Genomic DNA, 17,261 nt, shown 5'->3' on the forward strand with positions numbered 1-17,261 from the left:
TGAACTCTTGGACTTGAGGTGTAAGTTTTTCAGAGGCATTTGCGTCATTTTATGACTTCGATTGAAGACTTTTCTTCTGATTCACATTTCCATGAGAGAGACTTCATGGAGTGTTATCAGAAATTTTATTTGGCTTCGTGATAACCATCGATATGGCCAAAAATAATCATGAACTAATTCACAAGAGCAATTAAACCTTGCGAGTATATTATGAGTAATTGCAAAATCATTCATTTTGATTGGATTTTAATCTGGGGTCTCATTCGCCAATCACTGGATCAATGTGCGTTCAACAATCAACAAAAGTTATAAATATTATCACAAATATATTTCATATAAAATTCAGATAATTTCAATTATCAGATGATAAGTCATTTTGCTCAATGATTACGATTCTTCAATGATTATCAGCTTTCCAAGAACAATACTTCTTGTATAACAATTTTATGCGCACGAAGTGTGTCTTCGCTACTTTTCTCATGGCCCTCTGGTGGTTTCCACCATCGACACAGCACTCTATCGTACACCAAGTCGTACACAATTTGTCGACCGTTTAAGCGCCAAAATTGTCGGCTTCCATAGTCTTCAGTGAATCAATTTCCCATCTTTTCTTTGTGTATTTGTACTACAAATTCTCTTTCTCCCATTTCATTCCTGAGCAATCAACTATTGTTGCTCGCCAGAGTAAAGTCAGTGTGGGAAATTTAAATTGTAATTTGTCTTTCCTTCCCGCAACACCACGATCATTTGCCATCTCCAGCCACGATCGTCAAACTCGCTGAAATTTCGACCGTATGGGCACGATGCATGACTTCGCCTCCTCCTCCCATAAATTCCATTTTCCGCAGTCAGGAGTACGCAGTGTGATCAGAGCCGCCATGACGATCGCATCACGATCCAACTTGACCCATTTCACTTAGAAGCCTTTACCTTCTCGTAAGAGAGTGCTTTTTTGTGTCGGTGCGCAGGAGAGTGATTCTGGACGGCGGTGGGAAGGTAGACCAGCTCAATGTGTAATAAAAGGCACTTTGGAAATAAAACATATAAATAGGTGAAAAAAAGAACAATAAGAATAATAAGGAGTAAAAAAAATACCACGCTGAGTGCCATTCGTTGTTCTCTCTCGCTCTCTTGTTCCCTTCCATTATTTTTTATTCCTCTCTCTACACATCTCATTCTCCGCGATCTTCAATTCGTGATCTTCAACTGACCAAGTCTCTCAGTTTCCACCGAGAAGTCAAAGCATCAACAAACTCTGGCGTCTCGATCTCGCGCGCGCGCGTCCTTCGGTATTTTCCCTCAATTTCCCTCACCTCAGTTGCCGGTGCATTTCTCACCTCCCGAGAGGAAATTCTAATCTCCACCGCCCACACTTTCCCACCGAAATTCCAACTCCGTGCGTCGGCGACTCTCAGGTGCTCAGTATAGAAAATTCTGTGTTATCATTGTACATAGAACCGAGGCTCTGCGTGTGTGTGGGCTCAGCAGGTGGAGAGTTTCACCTCAAGAGCCGCGGCCGTTCAGTGCTTGGAGTGAAGTTCGTGGGTGCACACACTTGATAAGTGTCCCTCAGGAGAGCGTCTTGCACAGTGTGATAAGACATTCCAGAATCGTGTCTCTCCCACGAGTGATTTCCGCTGGCTCACTTTCACGGATTCAGTGACAGAGGAAGAATATGGTCTCGCATCGCGGAGTTTGCTGCTGAAAAAAGTGAACTACAAAAACGTCCACCCGCTCGAATTGTGCAGCGAAAAGGAAGGGAAATTCGAGAATTGCGCCAATTCCGTGGCGTGGTGTGTGAAGAGGAGTGAGATAGAATTATGTGCGGTGTACATTTGAGACTCCCCCATAGTGTACCTTAACATTTTACCAGAGGAAGCCAAAAATGCTGCCCAAGAAGCGTGTCCAAGCTCTCACCCTCGGCACCATCCTCATTTGCAGCCTTCTCATTTCTGGCAGTGCTCAAGACTTGGTGAGGCGACGTAAGTATAGCAAACACATCTCAATTTACAATAAATGAAAGGGATCGTCATTACTGCAATTTATATACATTTCAACTAAATGTCATACTTTATGCATTATTAGACGACATTCTACGAATAGTTGAAAAGTGATTGAATTGTTAAATAAATCCAGCACATGAATATTTGGCAGCACGTCTATTATGGATGTTTTCATCACTTCTAATTAATATGATTATCCCCTCAAATACAATGCCGATTTTCCTCAGTTTTTACCTTAGCTCAATTGCGTGTGGTTTTTTGTGTTGTTTCCCCTCTTTTTTATGGCCATTTGTTGGCGTAATCTCAATTTACATATTAAATATAAATTTATATCAATGTCACATTCTCGTGTTTTCCATATTTTCCACACTGACTCCCAAGAAGGTGCTTACAAAGTAGTTCTTAACTCGTGCCTAACACGCATCTGTCACAGTTAAATTATAAATTCTTCACAAGTCACTAAAAGTGATCTCTCATTTGTGATCTATTGATCATTCACCCAATCAATTCCCGAAGAGAGCATCATTGGTGTGACTTTTTGATTAGGAACCCTTCATGACTATGTTGTGTGTGGCTCTCAAGACCAACTACGTCGTCTGTGATGAGATGTAATGAGAAATTCCATATTGATTTATTGCTCAAGGCTCCGAAAGCGCGTCATATTTGGGACCAACGACGTTTCATATAATGAAACATTTAAATTCTCCGAGTGTTAAATCGATACTGTATTTTTATGAAGAATATTTTTAGTTCTTTGTGCGTTTAATTACAGAGCTGTATAGGGAAAGTTTGGTGCAACGACATTCGAGGTATTTTATATGTTGATCAATAAGAGTAAAAGGAAATGATAGAGCAGTCGGGAAACGTGTTAGAATTTTATAAGCTGAATAAAACAACTGACTCGAATCACTGCATTTTATCCCAGGTAATGCTCTTCAAATGCGTTTTTTTCTCCGATTTGTTATTCCCTTTCTCAAATGTGATCTACTATTTTATGTTGAAAGGAAATAGATTATTTCAATGCACGTCCCCTCAAGAGACTATAGATGGCAGACAACTTTCTATTTCTACACTTCTTATCGCATAAAACAAACATAAAAGTGTAAAGATAATCCCTTTATTATCGCTCCTAATGTGCTTGTATGTGAAAATTTATTGACGAAAGGAAATTTGAATAATTCATGTCCTCATTATCTCAACTTTTTCCAACCTATTCATTACTCTCACACTTTTCAGACACTCTAATTGGATTTGACCAAAAGAACTGAGATTGTAAAATAATTTATGTTCAATCTATCACAATATTTAGATATTACTCGAATATTTGCCTCTCATTCCTTGAGTGTCTAATCTAGTCTTTTATTAAAGATACATTTTAGCTGTATAAATAGATTGTCTTGCCATGTAAACAACACTTGGGAAAACAGACAACAAATTCTCCATTTGAATGTTCATCTTGCAATACAAGTGTTTGACTTCATAATATTTCATCGAATGCCTTTATGAAAGATCGTGATCGTAAATTTGGAAAAATTGATGGTTCTTCAAATGCTTTTCTTGGGAGCCAAAAACATAAAGACAGAGTCTCCTTCGGACATTCATTGCTCATTTTGGCGTTGTGAAATTTTCCTCAATTATCTTCTGTCCAATTTTCATTGAAAGATCACTCATGAAGATCGCGCTTTCTGCTTGCGTAAAGGCAATTCCGCGCACAATTTCCGACACTCGAAGTGATACTTTACCATCAGCGACTGTCAGTTAATTTTCTGATGTAAATTAGAAGTGATCTTCAGATGATCTTCACCGGGGAAAACCTTACGATTGGCTTGTTATCGGTTGGATTACGAAATATTACTCACTTTTGTATTAAATATGTTATCGCTCGTGAGTGCAAATAATTGTGCAAGACAAACTTTGAGACAGAATTTCAATTGGAAGTGAGAAATTCCCATCACTTTCCGTTCGCCACTATGAACAAACATTCACCTTCACTGAGCATAATTTTCATTTCATGACTATTTTTAGTAATTTTGTGTGAGAGCGAGAAGGAAGTCAAAAGGAGAATAAAATTATCATGACAATCACCGTTCTATTTGATTTTTCAGCCAACATTTTCGCTCTCTCTCTCACTCTCGAGATAATTTCAGTGTGAGTTTGAGGTGGAAAAAAAATATTCCTGTGCACCGTGATTCGACAGAATTCTCACAGAAATTCCTCATCCGTTATTGTTGATTGAACCACAAACTCTTTACCTCGCGGTACACCAGCTGAGATAAAAGGAGGAACAAAAAGTGTGGATAAAATTTCAATGGTCTTCCCGGGAAAGTTTTCACGATCATTTTTCACTCTCATCTCCAATTTCTCTTCCTCCTTCTGGATTCGACACATGCGAGTGCAAGATGGGAGGAAAAAGCCAGCAAGAAAGCTAGACAAAAAGTCACAGATGTTAATCAATTAACAAAAATACACATGAGAACTCTTGCTCATTTGCCCTGACGTGATCGTGTTTGACGATCTTTTCGGTCCTACTTAGGTGAGAACATTCTCAAGCTGATATGTTACAAAGAATGAGAGTCACCCTATTGAAAATGGTAAAATCGTGAAAAATTATCAAAATTGCTCGAGTGGAACGTCTCGATGGAAGCCATTGCGATTTTATTGAAGACAATGATCGTTCTTTTTCAGAGTTTCAGAGTTACAATTCACTCAGATAATAGATCGAGGCGCATTTCCAACTCGATCGTCTTGATCAATAAAAAAGCTGATTTATCGCCCTATTAGGAATGCATTTAGGGCGCACAATAAGAATACTAAATATGTAAATTAAATTACATGAATCATTCTTGAAGATCGAATACAAATATCGTTAAGAATTGTGGGCATTTATGGTCTTCATTATGTTCAACTATAACTTTCACCTTCACTCCCTAAACCCTAATCTTAAATCGTCGCCTAATCTGATGGGACTACCATTCTTCGATGAAATATCTTATCTTGTAAGAATCGTAATCGCCGAAACTCGACTCTGTGGCCTCTTCAGAGAATAAATGGGCACTCTTTTGAAGACACTCCGATCCAAAGTGAGGCGCAATTGAGGAGAATTTTGAATCTCTCAATGTAATTAAATTAAATTAAAATTGCTAGTGGGGCAATTTACTAAATTTCCGACACGGGAAAGAGACACTCTCACCCAGAGTGAACTCAAATGACCCACATTGAGTGGATTTCCTCTCATTTTTCTCAAGCTCCATAAAATCTCCATGACAAAGAATCATCAGAAATGGTAACATATTGAATACTCTGAGCTCACTAGACAACAATCTCTTTCAGGCAGATTCTCTGATGCGTAGTAAATGAGTCAGGGAGTTATGCAATGGGTGGTCCAAGGCTGGAGCTGGGAAGGAAAAATAGCTAGAATGCACTGGCACATTTTCCTCACATTAATTTTCTCTGTCACACTGATTGAAAAGAGATTTCAACAGTTTTCTCCCATATTTTTGGCATTGTTGTGAACTGAGATCAACTCAGATTGTGGGAAGACAACTGACAATTGTGTTCTCTCTTCCGGCCAGGTACCAGCAATGTATGTCAGTCGAGCAGCGTTTGTCCACCGAACGCGTACTGCGAGTACAATGCAGATCCTCTCGACACCGGCCAGTGTGTCTGCAATCCTGGCTACATCATTGTGGCGGAGAACAAGAAACGCGAGTGCTATCCGGTGGCGAAGAATCTGGGAGATTCTTGCACGCACGATGATCAGTGTCAAATGGCTTTCAGTACGGAATCAGAGTGCTTCCAGGGAAGGTGCGACTGCAAACTAGGAACGCACTTTGTCAGGCGCGAGAACACCTGCTACAAAAGTGTCAGTAAGTTCATCTCCTTATAAGCATTGGTCATGAAGCAATGAGTGAAGATTCCCCAAAAATTGCAAAACATCACTTTTGAAAGCCTCAAAATTATTACTGTTGTCTCTGCGTGAAAAACAGCCCTGAATGTTATCTGATCTTACATTAAATCGTTGGCGAAACTGAATTATTTCATTACTTTCCTCCATATTCAATTTTATACGCACTGTCTGAAGTCATTCAACGATCCTCCACTTAAGGCTAAGCTTTCATTTGATTGAAGTCAGACCTCGACTAAAAATATCGTATTGAGAAATTGTAGCTTCCACCAAACAAACAAACATGCAGATGGAAGTGGCGGCGAGAATTCACGAGAAAATCTTCCAGCAAATCGCTAATGAGAACATTCATGGATCAAATCAATTTACACGTTCATCGAAAATCCGATCTCTTAACTTAAAAGCCCCATCGTCTTTCACAGAGATCAACGACTGGTGCCGCTTGACAAACAATTGCCTGGGCGAGGGAACTGTCTGCCGATCGGGTGTGTGTCTGTGTCCTTTCAACAAGCACCCAAATGAGGACTTCACGGAGTGCGAGGACGACATCGCACTCGGAGAGTCTTGCTTCAGGGATTCCCAGTGTGTGGCCAACAACTCGCGCTGCCACGATATCTGTCGCTGCCGCGTGAGTCACGTTCTAAGTCATGATCGTACGAAATGCTTGAAGAGTGAGTGTATCTAATCGTGATCTTGAGACTCTTTAATCTGACGCTTGGATTTTCTTTACAGTTGCCGAGCAGTTGTACGACGAGTGTGAAGAGTCTATCCAGTGTACTTATCAGCTCAATTACTCGAGCTGTGACTTTGACTATGATTCCGAGACGGTGGGAAAGTGCAAATGTCGGCACGGATATCACGAGTCCAACGGGGTAAATTCGATCTCACCCTATACTTTCTCAATTAATCAACATTGAGTGAATAGTGACATTGAACACTAATGAAGAAATCGATAGAATTCAGTAGAAAATTACTTCAGAAGTCGCATACATTGGGTTTGAAGATCATGCCCAATGGCGTAAGCATTCCAATTAAAGTCGTCAAACTACAGTCATTCAGTTTGGCAGAACGTAATGAAAATTACATGCAAATATTACTTAGTTGGAATTAACCAAAGTGATCAGAGACACATAATTTGTTTAAAAAAAATCACACTTCAAACGTTTTGAGTAATTAACTGCATTAACCTTGTTCTAGACGTGGCTTATTAACTTATCACTAATCACAAACGTGTCCAGAAAGCTAATCAATTCATTTCAAAAATACATTCACCTCTAATGTTTCATAAATTAACAAGATTTCTCTGCCTTTCAGGCTTGCTTCGTGTCTGTGGAAGTCGGTGGAATCTGTGAAATGGATGAAAATTGTTCCTTGGACCCGTTCTCCATGTGCCAAGAGGGCCGATGCGTGTGCATGGAGGGTCTCGTGAATATTAACGGCGAGTGTTCCTTATCACCAACTCTATCGCCCAGCAGAATTCTCACGTTTCTCACACTTTCTCTGGCACTCGTGCTACTAAACTGAACCACCCGTCGTCACACAGAGTCTGCTATCAGTCAAAGAACGAGATAACATCTCAGCCGTTGCCAAATACTACGTTAGAGTCGCATCTTGATGAGTATTTCCCTATTTATTCTCTCCCAATTGCTCAAGAAAAAGGTGCAAGATTGTAGAAAATTCTGTGTATAATTTATTAGATAAAAAAAAATTGTATGTAAAAATACTTTTGTTAATGTTAATATTGCTATAGAGTCTAAATATTATCAAAGAGGCATGAAGCAAATAAACTAATACATGTAAAATCGTAGAAAATGCCTTTTCTTCTTAAGTATACACAGGATAATAGAGTATTTGTGGGTGGACTTCTACGATAATACTGTGAATTGGAGCAAAAGTGATGGATAGAACAAAGAAATACCACCAATTATATACGTATATGATGAGCCTATGCTCCAAAATGCTGCAATAACGATCGAAAAAGAAGAAAATAATTATATATTGGCAACATAACGGAGAATAAAGTTAATTACTCACCCATGGAAGCGACAATTGGTCCCAGAGCTCTCGCCAAAGCACCCAAAGACCTGAATATCCCCAAAACGGTGCCTTTCTGGTCAAAGTTTCCATACTTTGAGGTGAGTGTTGTCATGCAGGTGACCACAAATGCAGTAGCTGATAAAGAGAGTATCTAATTAGTACAATTATTCGCAAAAAACAAACACTAAATACTTACAAATGGCAAAAAGAATCATCCCTAGATAAAGCATTGAAGATGATTGAGCCAATCCGACGACTATAAATGATGGGACAATTAAGTACAGTCCCAATACAGCTGACTTCTGGGTCAATCTCTCCGGCAAGCGCCGCACAACGGATCCCTGAAGCAGAGCCATCACAACTCCAGTGGTGAGGAATACTTTAGCTTGGTCGATGGACGTGAAACTGAACTTGTGATACATCAAAAACGTCACTGTGAACTCCAGTCCTGAGTAAATGAACAAGTAGACAAAGTAGATAAAACCTAGTCTCTTTAGGGATTCGAGATCTTTCGCTGAGAGATTCTTCACAGCATCGAACTTGAAGAGCGATGCAGGATTAATGTATTCAAAAGCTCTTGAGAGAGAAATGAGCACTTTCTTAGCGCGCTTCTTCTGCAAATACACGAAAAGAAGAGCATTAAGCATCAGGCTATTGTACGGTAAAAAGAGATTATTACCTGAGGGAGTGTCTCCTGAAGACAAACCCCGAGAAATAGGATATCTGCGATGGCCAGGAACATTGCAAAAGCGGCAGGAAGCCAAAACCAGTCTGGTGAGCTCTTATCACTGTATCTGGAGAAGATCGCTCCAATCATGGGGCCAACGATGAAACCCAGTGAGAAGGCAATGCCAACCAGAGCCATTCCTTTTCCGCGATTCTTGCTGTTGGAGACATCCGTGATGATCGCCATGGCCAGAGAGATGTTCCCCTTGCTGAGGCCTCCAACGAAGCGCGCAATCACAAAAATGGCAAAATTGCTTGACACAGCCCACAGCAGATAAGAGAGAGCAATCCCACTCTGGAAAAGTAAATTAGCACTTTTAATTAACGAACTGATGGGGAAGAATATGTGAAAGAATTCGCAAATTCAGCAAATACGAAAGCAAAATGAAGCATTTTCGTTTTGTGACCTGAAAAGAGGTTTTGCAAACTAATCACAATTCATTAATAAATCATCGATAAGAAAATTCCCAGACAGACAGCTTTGAAATCGAGAAATTCCCGATAATTGTAAATTGAGACCAGATTAGAGGGACTTGAGGAAGCCTTACCATGCAAATCATCATAATCCTTTTCCGGCCATAGACATCTGAAAGGGCTCCAACGATGGGACTCGCCACGAATTGCAGGAAACTAAACATGGATCCCAGGAAGCCACCGAAGAGAACAGAATTGTACTTCTCGGGCGCTCCGACAGTCTCTTGAAAGAAGCTGATGCTCTCCGAGAGCCTGTGGTAGAGTCCCTGCTTGTCGTGCTGCCGATAGTACTCGAGCAGTGATGGTAGCAGTGGAAGGATCATGGTGAAGGCCAGCAGATCCAGCAGCAGAGACAGGAACACCACGTACACGGTTTTGTGCGTAGCTGAGCCCTCCGGGAGCGTCTCTTTCGTCACCTTGTTCTCCATTTTCTTGTCCGGCACTTTCTGATTTACACCACGCACAGCATTACCCTTCTCCAGCGACTCCCGCAAGTATGTCATTGCCTTCCACCTGCTATCGGGCACGTTCTCTGGACTATCTCGCCGTGATCGCGATTAGAATGGACTTCCCCGAGCGGTAAACAGAGAGAGAATTTGGAGCGATCTGGAGCTCTCGTTGACGTTGAAACTTTCACCAAAACTTAAGTACTTTCACTAACAGCAGATTCGCACGATCTCATCACACGTTGCAAGAGCACTACTTCATCTTCACAATTCGATCTCACGGCACGAAAGCAAATGAGCAGAGGCAACGAAAAATGCAAAAGAATACGGCAGAAACGCGTTGTTTTTATCGCTCCTCCGCCCAGATGTTGTGAGGTTATGTGTCTGACAGATTGAATTCCCGGCCCGGCGGGAAAAATGTTCCGCCAAAATTCTCTCTCAAAAAACCCAGAAAACAATCAAAAAGACTCAAAATCCATATTTCCGTGACATTGAAGTCATATATTTAGCCATATTTATTACTTATTATAAATTTAAAAAGTTCTAATATTCCAGTTCAATCGATATTTTCAAAGTAGTTGATCGGCAGTCCTGGGCGAGATCTAATAAAAACCAATCCTCCAGGATTGTCCGTGTTCCAAATTTTTTCCTTAAAATTACATACAATTTGCAATATGCATCTCACACATCAAAATCGCATCCGTTTCCGGGGTCCGCTACCTCTCAAAAGAGTTCAACTATCAGGAATTATCAATTTAAACTTGTTATGCATTCTCTCGTCCCATAGAAGTTCGCTTATAAACTCGTTCACCGCATCCCTTTGGCCAGTTTCATCCGCTTGGTGGACAGAGGGATTTGTGGAGAAGGATCAAATCAGCCAATGAATTTGCTCGTGCCTAGCGGTTGTCAACTCTTGCCCTCGAAGTGCTTCGGAGCGTCTGCATAAGTGAACTTCAGTCGAAAAGCCTCCGCCACGAGGATGCTGATGTGGGAATCCATCCAGTTGTGAGTGGGTAAATTCTGCAGCATCAGCATGAGGCCCTGAAAGTGCAAAAGGAATCCCTCAAGTACTCTGGAAATTGGCTCTTCGTGGCTCATCTCACCTGGAAATCCTTCTCCTGCAGCAACTGCTCCCGCCAGTGCAGGAGGAACGCCGCACAGACGTACAGCTGGAACACGGCGAAGCCATCCGACTCGGCCAAGTACGTGTCCCACAGACGAATGGTGCAGTGGAGCGGCAGCTCTCGTGTCAGGAGATTGTTCATCCAGCGGAAAGAGAACTGCAGATAATCCACGCCGTGTTGCACGAGATGCTTGTGCAGATTCCCATCAATGCGCTGAATCAGCTCCTTCAGATGGTTCACCTTCGCCTGAATACCGAGCTGGGCGAAAATGTAGTTGTCCTGAATGCAGTCGAGGAACTTCGAGAGACACCAGAAAGAGTCCGCCTCAATGATGTTTCGCTGCTCCTCCGACAAATCCTCCAATTTGAAGGTCTCAAGCTCAACTTCTGCAAAATTTCGAATGTTTTCTCACTTTTCTTTTTTCTCAAAATAACTCAAAAAATTGGCAGCAGTTTTCTTGGCATTCAAATGCATTCAGCAATAATAAACATATCAATATCACTCACTCGAATCAAGAGTTTCTTGCAGGAAGATGATGAAGAAGGGCGTCACGAGATCATTAATCCCCTGAACGTATCCCGAGGCCGGGTGTCTGATGGCCCAAATGAAGAGAATCCTCTCGAACATTTCCTGCACGAGATGCTGCTGAAAGAGTGGCACGTGTGGATTCATTCGCGGCACATCGATATGAATTTGATCTGTTGAAGATAAAATAGAATCACTCCCAAATCTGCATTTATGACAGCCAGTGGATCTGACTCACGATAAGTGTCCTGCTGAGCCTCGTCTCGACTGTCGACGGGGAAATACTGAGATACGAGTTTATGATAGTCGAGCCTCTTGCGCTCCAGCACAGAATTGCGACGCTCGAGACTTGTGGGTAAGTATCCGGAGAGGAGACGCCACGTCACAGGACGCATCTTCTTCGGGATGCCCGACCAGCTGAGCTGTTTCAGAGCGATTAAGTTGAGCAACGGTTCCTCTAGCAGCACCGTGAATTTCTCTAGCTTGGACTCATTGTTCTCATCCTTGGATAGGCAACTCGAAGACAGTTTGAGGAGCTGAGGACGTCCTGGATATGTGTGAAACTGGCGATAACGCTTCCTGCAACGCAACGCAGAGTCATCATTTTCCGGTGGAAATTTTAAGGAGTTCTTCTATCAATTCAAGTGTCTATGCGGTAGTTTTTTTGGTACTCAAGATAACGTCAAATTTCCGAATATAACGTATGGAATTGATTATGGTTTTTTTGTGATTCTCATAAGATTGCTCAAGCCTCAGTTTGTAATGTTTCTCTTTTCGTAACAATAATATCGAATCAAATGAAATTCAACTGCATATGTATTTACTATTTTATGCGTTTGGTTGAGTTCTTATCACAATTGTAACAGAGCCACAATGAAATTAGCCAACTATAAACACGTAGCAGGTGGAAATTTGATAAATTTTAGAGAATTCTTTCAAGTGTGTAAATTTGGCTTTTAGTTGGTTTTACCTTACACTTTGTGTGTGACTAAAAATAGCACGGAAAATGTGTTAATGAAAATGACAAGTTCTATGCATCCCCTGAGAGCAATCTTCAACCCTGTAATTTAGGTAATATTCTGAGGAAACGCACGTTCTTTTGCAATTTGTCGCTCTGTGCTGACTAATTGTCGTGCCATTCGTGCTATTTGATAAACAAGCAGATAAATGTAATTAATTTACAAAATTCCCATGCATTCAGGCACGTTTCCGCCAATAGTCTCGAGATTATCTCTGGGTAGTGGCTTCAAGGCAATCGTGCCAAACTGGCCGAGAGAACCTCTTGTATGGAATCGCATTGGAAGCAGATTCCCAACGATCAGGAAGTGCCGATCTTGGGAGTCAATGGACAGACCTTGGCTCGGAACTTGCGCGCTCCCGGCTGATGGCGTCGTCCACCAGACTGAGCTCGTTTATCAGGTCGTCAGGCACATTGTTGCTCTCCTGCGTGTGGTTCTGCGGGGGCGCCTGGACGGCCGGCTTGACATCGGGGGCTCTGCCCAAATTGCTACGGTGAGTCTTGACGGTGAGAGCGGCGGACGGCCCGGCGCTGCGCTTGCTCGCCCTCCCATCCCCAATGCCTGACATAATGCAGAACTCGTCGTCGCCGAGCTCCCAGGCGTCCCGCACAGACTCCTGAAAGTCCTGAAATGACGTGGATCCCATCTGCTGGGACTTGCTCTTCACAGTGGCAGCCACGGTTTTCCCGGGCACAGCACGGCTATTGTGCCGCCAGAAGGACTCGTGATTGTTGTCCATTGTGCTGCCGCAGTCACTGCCCCAGCCGATTTTCACATTCAATCACGACTCACGCCTTTTCACGCCCAGATAATCACATTTGAGAGAAAATATTTGTGTTTTTCACCAAGAGAAATCAAATGAATTCTTCTATTTCTTTACGGAACTGACAATTTTGGAGAGTCGATGAGTGTCGATCACTGCAGACCAAGCGCCACCTGGCGAAGAATAGTCTTGATAGAGGTGATTTTGCGCGTTAACATACTTGAGAATCTTCCAAGGAATCTCCCGGAAATGTAACACATTCTCTATAATCACCCTGATATTTATTTCATAGCGAAATTCGTGTACATAGTTACAATCATTATTAAAAGCTCTCAGTGCATCACTAGAGAAACACCTTTTCTCAATAGCAATCGGCATCGTTCACCTTGATGTCCTTGAACGAGAGAAGAATGTCGTCCAGGAGGGAACTGAAGCTCTCTGTCTGCGAGATCCATTCCGATTTGGACTTTACCAGTTCGTTCAGGTCAATCTTCAGCAGTGCCGTTAGGAATTCATTCGGCGACACCTTGGCAAACTGCTTGTACAGCTCTGGATCGATGGGAGACTCTTTCTGCGCTTCCTCTTCGCACCCATTTACGCTCATCTGATTCTCATACGCTATGGCCAGCAGATTCACATCCGTGGCATCGAGAATAGACTCAATGACCACATCAGGATTGCACCCTGGAGACACATCAGCATTATTCCTCTCCAGACTGCCGCCTTCGGGCACTTTGGGCGGTGATTTCTGGTAGGGCACATCATACACCGGCTGCTCTCGCGGGCTCTCCTGCTCGAGTTTCTTCCTTGACTCGAGATAGTTGTACTTCGACAGAAACACCTTGACATTCTCAATAATCTTCACAGCTTCCTTCACCACGGCCAAGTCACAGTCATCTTTGAGACACTCGAGCAGCACTCCCAAACACCCCCGGACAGACAATTCATCGAGAATCCGCCCTATCCGGAGGGAGATCTCCCTTTCGTTTAGTGTCACGATCTTTTTGTTCTCCTTCGAAAAGGTCACTGACGGAAACACGCCATCAATCACACCCTGATGCTGACACTGACGCCTTATGACATTCCTCCAGAAGAGAAGACCATTGATCTTCACCTCCCAGTGCAGATCATTCACAGCACAGTGCGCCATTGTCGAGAGAACGGAATCTAGCTGAGCCTTGGGCACTTTTTGGTGATCGTACAAGGAACAGAGAAGACACACGGCTTCTCTTCTCACCACACCCTCGCTTTCATTGCCCAGGGCCCTGAGTAGGTGATTCTGAAAAGAGAAAACATCCGTAAAACATCTCAATTTGCAGAGAAGCCACAGAATCTTACCACCAGATCCAGGGAATTCAGTGATTTCTCCCAATATCCCGGAATGCTCATCATTTTGTACATGCAGTGAAGAGCGGATGCCCTCACATAAGGCTCTGTGTCATTCTTCGCCATGCTGCCCACAATTGGACACAGTTTATTGTCCAAGATATGCTGCTGAAAGGCCGGGAATTCTGCCAATACAAGCAAATTATTTGATTTCAAGATTCGCCCAATAAATTGCAATTATTTTACTCACTCTGCTCAGAAATCATCACCATCGCAGACAGCAGCTCGAGTGTGCTGTCTCTCGTCTCCCAGGAGTTATCGTGGAGCTTCTTGAAGATCATCTGACCTAATCCCTCCATCGCCGATCCCTTCAGCGTGTCCACGAGAAGCGCCAAGTTGGGCGCCAAAAAGTGCTCAATGGACAGTTGAGTGAGCTGAAGTGCTTGAACGACGTGCTGGTGGAAAAAATAGCATTGATAAGGCCACCAAATCAAATGCAATCATGAGATAAACTCACCCGCGATGACAAATTCGGATCCTCGAGCAGTGCCAGCATGAAGTTTATCACTATTGTGGATTCAAGGCACTCTTTCCACGTGATTTTGTACTCTTTCACGAGGCCATGCAGTCCCGTGAGCACGAAAGATAGGAGATTGGGGGATTTCACCAGCAGATCCGTGGAGATGATATTGGGCCGATCGAGCAGACAGCTGTTCTTCGGCTCCACAGAGTACAGACAGTAGATCAGGGCCTGGAAAACAATCACTGCTCTCTCACGCGTGAGAACCTCCTTCATTCCCATGATGCTCTGGATGGCTCTGCACGCGAAATCCGTCACCGTTTCGCTGTCCACGGTGAGCATGAGATCCCTGAAGGCGTAGCAGAGGCGGATGGTGTGCTCGGAAGACACATTGAGGAGCTTCATCGTGTACATGTCCAGACACGCCGTGTCCTCGCGACGGCTGTGAATCTTGAAGATCACCGGCATTATTTGCAGCACGATGAATTGATCCTCGAACTGAATCTTCTGGTTCTCCATGGCCACTTCGATGGGCGGTGGGGGATTGAGAGACTTCCACAGGATGTGACTCAGCTCGGCCATCATCAGGATGTTTCCGCCGCTGCGACGCTGGATGCAGAAGTTCATGCAGTTGAAGAATCTCACGCCGAACTCATTGAAGTTCTCCTCGTCGTGTCCCATCTCGCTCCGGCGCACCTGCACCTGTGCGAAGTTCGTCAGCACGAAGATCCTCATGAGCTTCCCGAGGAAGCGATGATCGTGCGTCACAGCCGCCAGACGCCACAAATAGTGCTCCAACTCACACGTCTCGATGATGTACTTGGAGATCTTTCCACACTCGTTCCCCTTGATGGTCTTGTACAGAATGTAGCCCAGGATGTGGAGAGTCGGCGTGACGTACTTCTGCATCTCCGAATCGTCCACTGATAGCACGGGACTCAAATCTGTCTTCTTTATCTCCTCCAGCGGCTTGCAGATCTCCCCGAAGATCTCAATGCATGTGCTGCGATCTTCGCTGAAGCAGTACTTTCCGATGATGCCGTGAATGAAGTTCAGTGCCTCACGAACGACGTACACGGTGCGATCGGTGTGACAGTAGTCGACGGTGATCAGCCAGGCTCTCTTGTCTCTGATCCACGCCAGGCCGGCATCGTGTTTCGCAATCCCCGCCAGGAGGATCACATTGGCAAGTTGAATGGATGGTGTTTGGGTAGTCGATGGGCTGTTAATAATCTCGTGGACCCTGAAAGCACAAAGGAATCGATTTATTTATATCTTTTCCTATCGCAAATGAATCAGGAGGACAAAACTACATTTATTCAATTATAATTTACTGACTTATTGATGTCCTTGATAGCTTACAATGCTGTGAACTTGTCCAATTAACCCATCACACAATTTTTCTCTATCAGCAAGCGAAAAAAAAAATTTCAATAGGAAACTTCAACGCGATTTAAGAAAAAAGTTTGACCTCGAATTGAGGGAAGACGTAGCAAATTACTCGAATGATTAAATATTTTGTATAGAGTAAATATAATTATCAGCAGAAGAGTTCAATGCTTTTATCAGAGAACCTTTTTTTCCGGGGAGGCACGTATAAGATAACACGTGATAAAGAATTTGATAGTTTACAGCAAATTTGCTCCCAAGTGTAAAGTATCACTGAAGATGTTTACTTTTCCGCACTGAAACATTTCAGCCATCTCAGGGTGCTTATTGACTGTCCGGAGAGAGGGAAGGCACGCCCAGACACCCAAAAAATTGACTAGAATTGCGAAATTCGCCTGGCGCCAGAAGATTACCTGTCCAGAAGATGCTTTTCTTTTACCACAGCAAAGTTTAAGGAATCTTCAATGTATAAGGCAAGTAGTCTGAGTGTAAAACCCACAATGTGATGATCCGGGAGACCCTTTGCACCCCATTGATCCACTGCCCTCTCGATCCAGGCCAGAATCTTTGGTGACTTGAGGAATTTCGTGCAATCTGGAGAAAAAGAAGCGCCTGGTTATCAGTGCACAGTAATCTCAGACGGCAAATAGACCAGATAACACACCTTCAGCATTTCTGTTCTTTCCGGATAAGTGTGTAATTAGCATTTCTAAATAAACATCATTGTTGATACGAACTCCCGGCTCTAGGAAAACACTGAGCACCCTGTGGAGATGCTTCTCTTCACTTTCCTCGCGCTTTTCCTCACATTTACGACCACCGTTCATCGCTGCCGTGCTGTTCATCACACTAATTGCATCACAAATGACAGAAATACTCTCTTCTGGGACCCTATCACAGCAAAATCCACGCAAAATGCACGATAAATTTTATCTATGGCGAAATTGATGTTTTTTTTGTAGCCGATCGACAAAGCATTTGACAATCCCTGACTGACAGCATGTC

At 43.1% G+C, this 17,261-nt stretch overlaps 4 protein-coding genes across 5 annotated transcripts; 1 reads left to right on the plus strand and 3 right to left on the minus strand.

The window, feature by feature from the left end:
• Window positions 1–742: 742 nt before the first annotated feature.
• On the plus strand, window positions 743–7,944 carry LOC132258893 (prion-like-(Q/N-rich) domain-bearing protein 25). 2 transcript variants are annotated; one of them, XM_059756432.1, is made up of 6 exons: window positions 743–1,051; window positions 1,456–1,982; window positions 5,576–5,869; window positions 6,330–6,578; window positions 6,640–6,779; window positions 7,222–7,944. In XM_059756432.1, the coding sequence occupies exons 2-6, from the start codon at window positions 1,886–1,888 to the stop codon at window positions 7,429–7,431; spliced, it is 990 nt and encodes a 329-aa protein (XP_059612415.1). In that variant the 5' UTR covers window positions 743–1,051; window positions 1,456–1,885; the 3' UTR covers window positions 7,432–7,944. The 2 variants fall into 2 exon arrangements, with proteins under 2 accessions (XP_059612415.1, XP_059612413.1); XM_059756430.1 differs by having other exon boundaries at window positions 743–1,982.
• Window positions 7,763–9,975, minus strand: LOC132258892 (major facilitator superfamily domain-containing protein 10). Its single transcript, XM_059756429.1, has 5 exons — window positions 9,219–9,975; window positions 8,624–8,965; window positions 8,141–8,558; window positions 7,942–8,079; window positions 7,763–7,867 (listed from the first exon to the last, which is right to left on the minus strand). Exons 1-5 carry the CDS (start codon window positions 9,645–9,647, stop codon window positions 7,773–7,775), a joined length of 1,422 nt encoding a protein of 473 aa, XP_059612412.1. The 5' UTR covers window positions 9,648–9,975; the 3' UTR covers window positions 7,763–7,772.
• Window positions 9,976–10,066: 91 nt separating this feature from the next.
• Window positions 10,067–13,109, minus strand: LOC132258891 (TBC1 domain family member 22B). The gene is made up of 5 exons (XM_059756428.1): window positions 12,594–13,109; window positions 11,478–11,818; window positions 11,221–11,412; window positions 10,694–11,100; window positions 10,067–10,631 (listed from the first exon to the last, which is right to left on the minus strand). The coding sequence occupies exons 1-5, from the start codon at window positions 12,995–12,997 to the stop codon at window positions 10,497–10,499; spliced, it is 1,479 nt and encodes a 492-aa protein (XP_059612411.1). The 5' UTR covers window positions 12,998–13,109; the 3' UTR covers window positions 10,067–10,496.
• Window positions 13,110–13,272: 163 nt separating this feature from the next.
• Window positions 13,273–17,258, minus strand: LOC132258888 (uncharacterized). The gene is made up of 6 exons (XM_059756425.1): window positions 16,921–17,258; window positions 16,670–16,850; window positions 14,865–16,110; window positions 14,598–14,802; window positions 14,360–14,532; window positions 13,273–14,300 (listed from the first exon to the last, which is right to left on the minus strand). The coding sequence occupies exons 1-6, from the start codon at window positions 17,099–17,101 to the stop codon at window positions 13,383–13,385; spliced, it is 2,904 nt and encodes a 967-aa protein (XP_059612408.1). The 5' UTR covers window positions 17,102–17,258; the 3' UTR covers window positions 13,273–13,382.
• Between the last annotated feature and the right edge of the window lie 3 nt (window positions 17,259–17,261).

Source organism: Phlebotomus argentipes, unplaced genomic scaffold, assembly GCF_947086385.1.
Source record: "Phlebotomus argentipes unplaced genomic scaffold, Phlebotomus argentipes genome assembly scaffold_4, whole genome shotgun sequence".
NCBI lineage: Eukaryota > Metazoa > Arthropoda > Insecta > Diptera > Psychodidae > Phlebotomus > Phlebotomus argentipes.

What these genes read in the sequence shown, in the direction of transcription:
- LOC132258892 (XM_059756429.1), bottom strand. Translation starts at nt 9,647, where the DNA reads ATGACATACTTGCGGGAGTCGCTGGAGAAGGGTAATGCTGTGCGTGGT. An exon ending in GGATTATGATGATTTGCATG is followed by an intron (nt 8,966 to 9,218) that starts GTAAGGCTTCCT and finishes TTACTTTTCCAG; the next exon opens with AGTGGGATTGCTCTCTCTTA. An exon ending in TTCAGGAGACACTCCCTCAG is followed by an intron (nt 8,559 to 8,623) that starts GTAATAATCTCT and finishes GTGTATTTGCAG; the next exon opens with AAGAAGCGCGCTAAGAAAGT.
- LOC132258888 (XM_059756425.1), bottom strand. Translation starts at nt 17,101, where the DNA reads ATGAACAGCACGGCAGCGATGAACGGTGGTCGTAAATGTGAGGAAAAG. An exon ending in AAAGAACAGAAATGCTGAAG is followed by an intron (nt 16,851 to 16,920) that starts GTGTGTTATCTG and finishes CTTTTTCTCCAG; the next exon opens with ATTGCACGAAATTCCTCAAG. An exon ending in TGAATTCCCTGGATCTGGTG is followed by an intron (nt 14,301 to 14,359) that starts GTAAGATTCTGT and finishes TTCTCTTTTCAG; the next exon opens with AATCACCTACTCAGGGCCCT.
- LOC132258891 (XM_059756428.1), bottom strand. Translation starts at nt 12,997, where the DNA reads ATGGACAACAATCACGAGTCCTTCTGGCGGCACAATAGCCGTGCTGTG. An exon ending in GGCTCAGCAGGACACTTATC is followed by an intron (nt 11,413 to 11,477) that starts GTGAGTCAGATC and finishes TATCTTCAACAG; the next exon opens with ATCAAATTCATATCGATGTG. An exon ending in GCAAGAAACTCTTGATTCGA is followed by an intron (nt 11,101 to 11,220) that starts GTGAGTGATATT and finishes GAAATTTTGCAG; the next exon opens with AAGTTGAGCTTGAGACCTTC.
- LOC132258893 (XM_059756430.1), top strand. Translation starts at nt 1,886, where the DNA reads ATGCTGCCCAAGAAGCGTGTCCAAGCTCTCACCCTCGGCACCATCCTC. An exon ending in CACCTGCTACAAAAGTGTCA is followed by an intron (nt 5,870 to 6,329) that starts GTAAGTTCATCT and finishes CGTCTTTCACAG; the next exon opens with AGATCAACGACTGGTGCCGC. An exon ending in GATATCACGAGTCCAACGGG is followed by an intron (nt 6,780 to 7,221) that starts GTAAATTCGATC and finishes TCTGCCTTTCAG; the next exon opens with GCTTGCTTCGTGTCTGTGGA.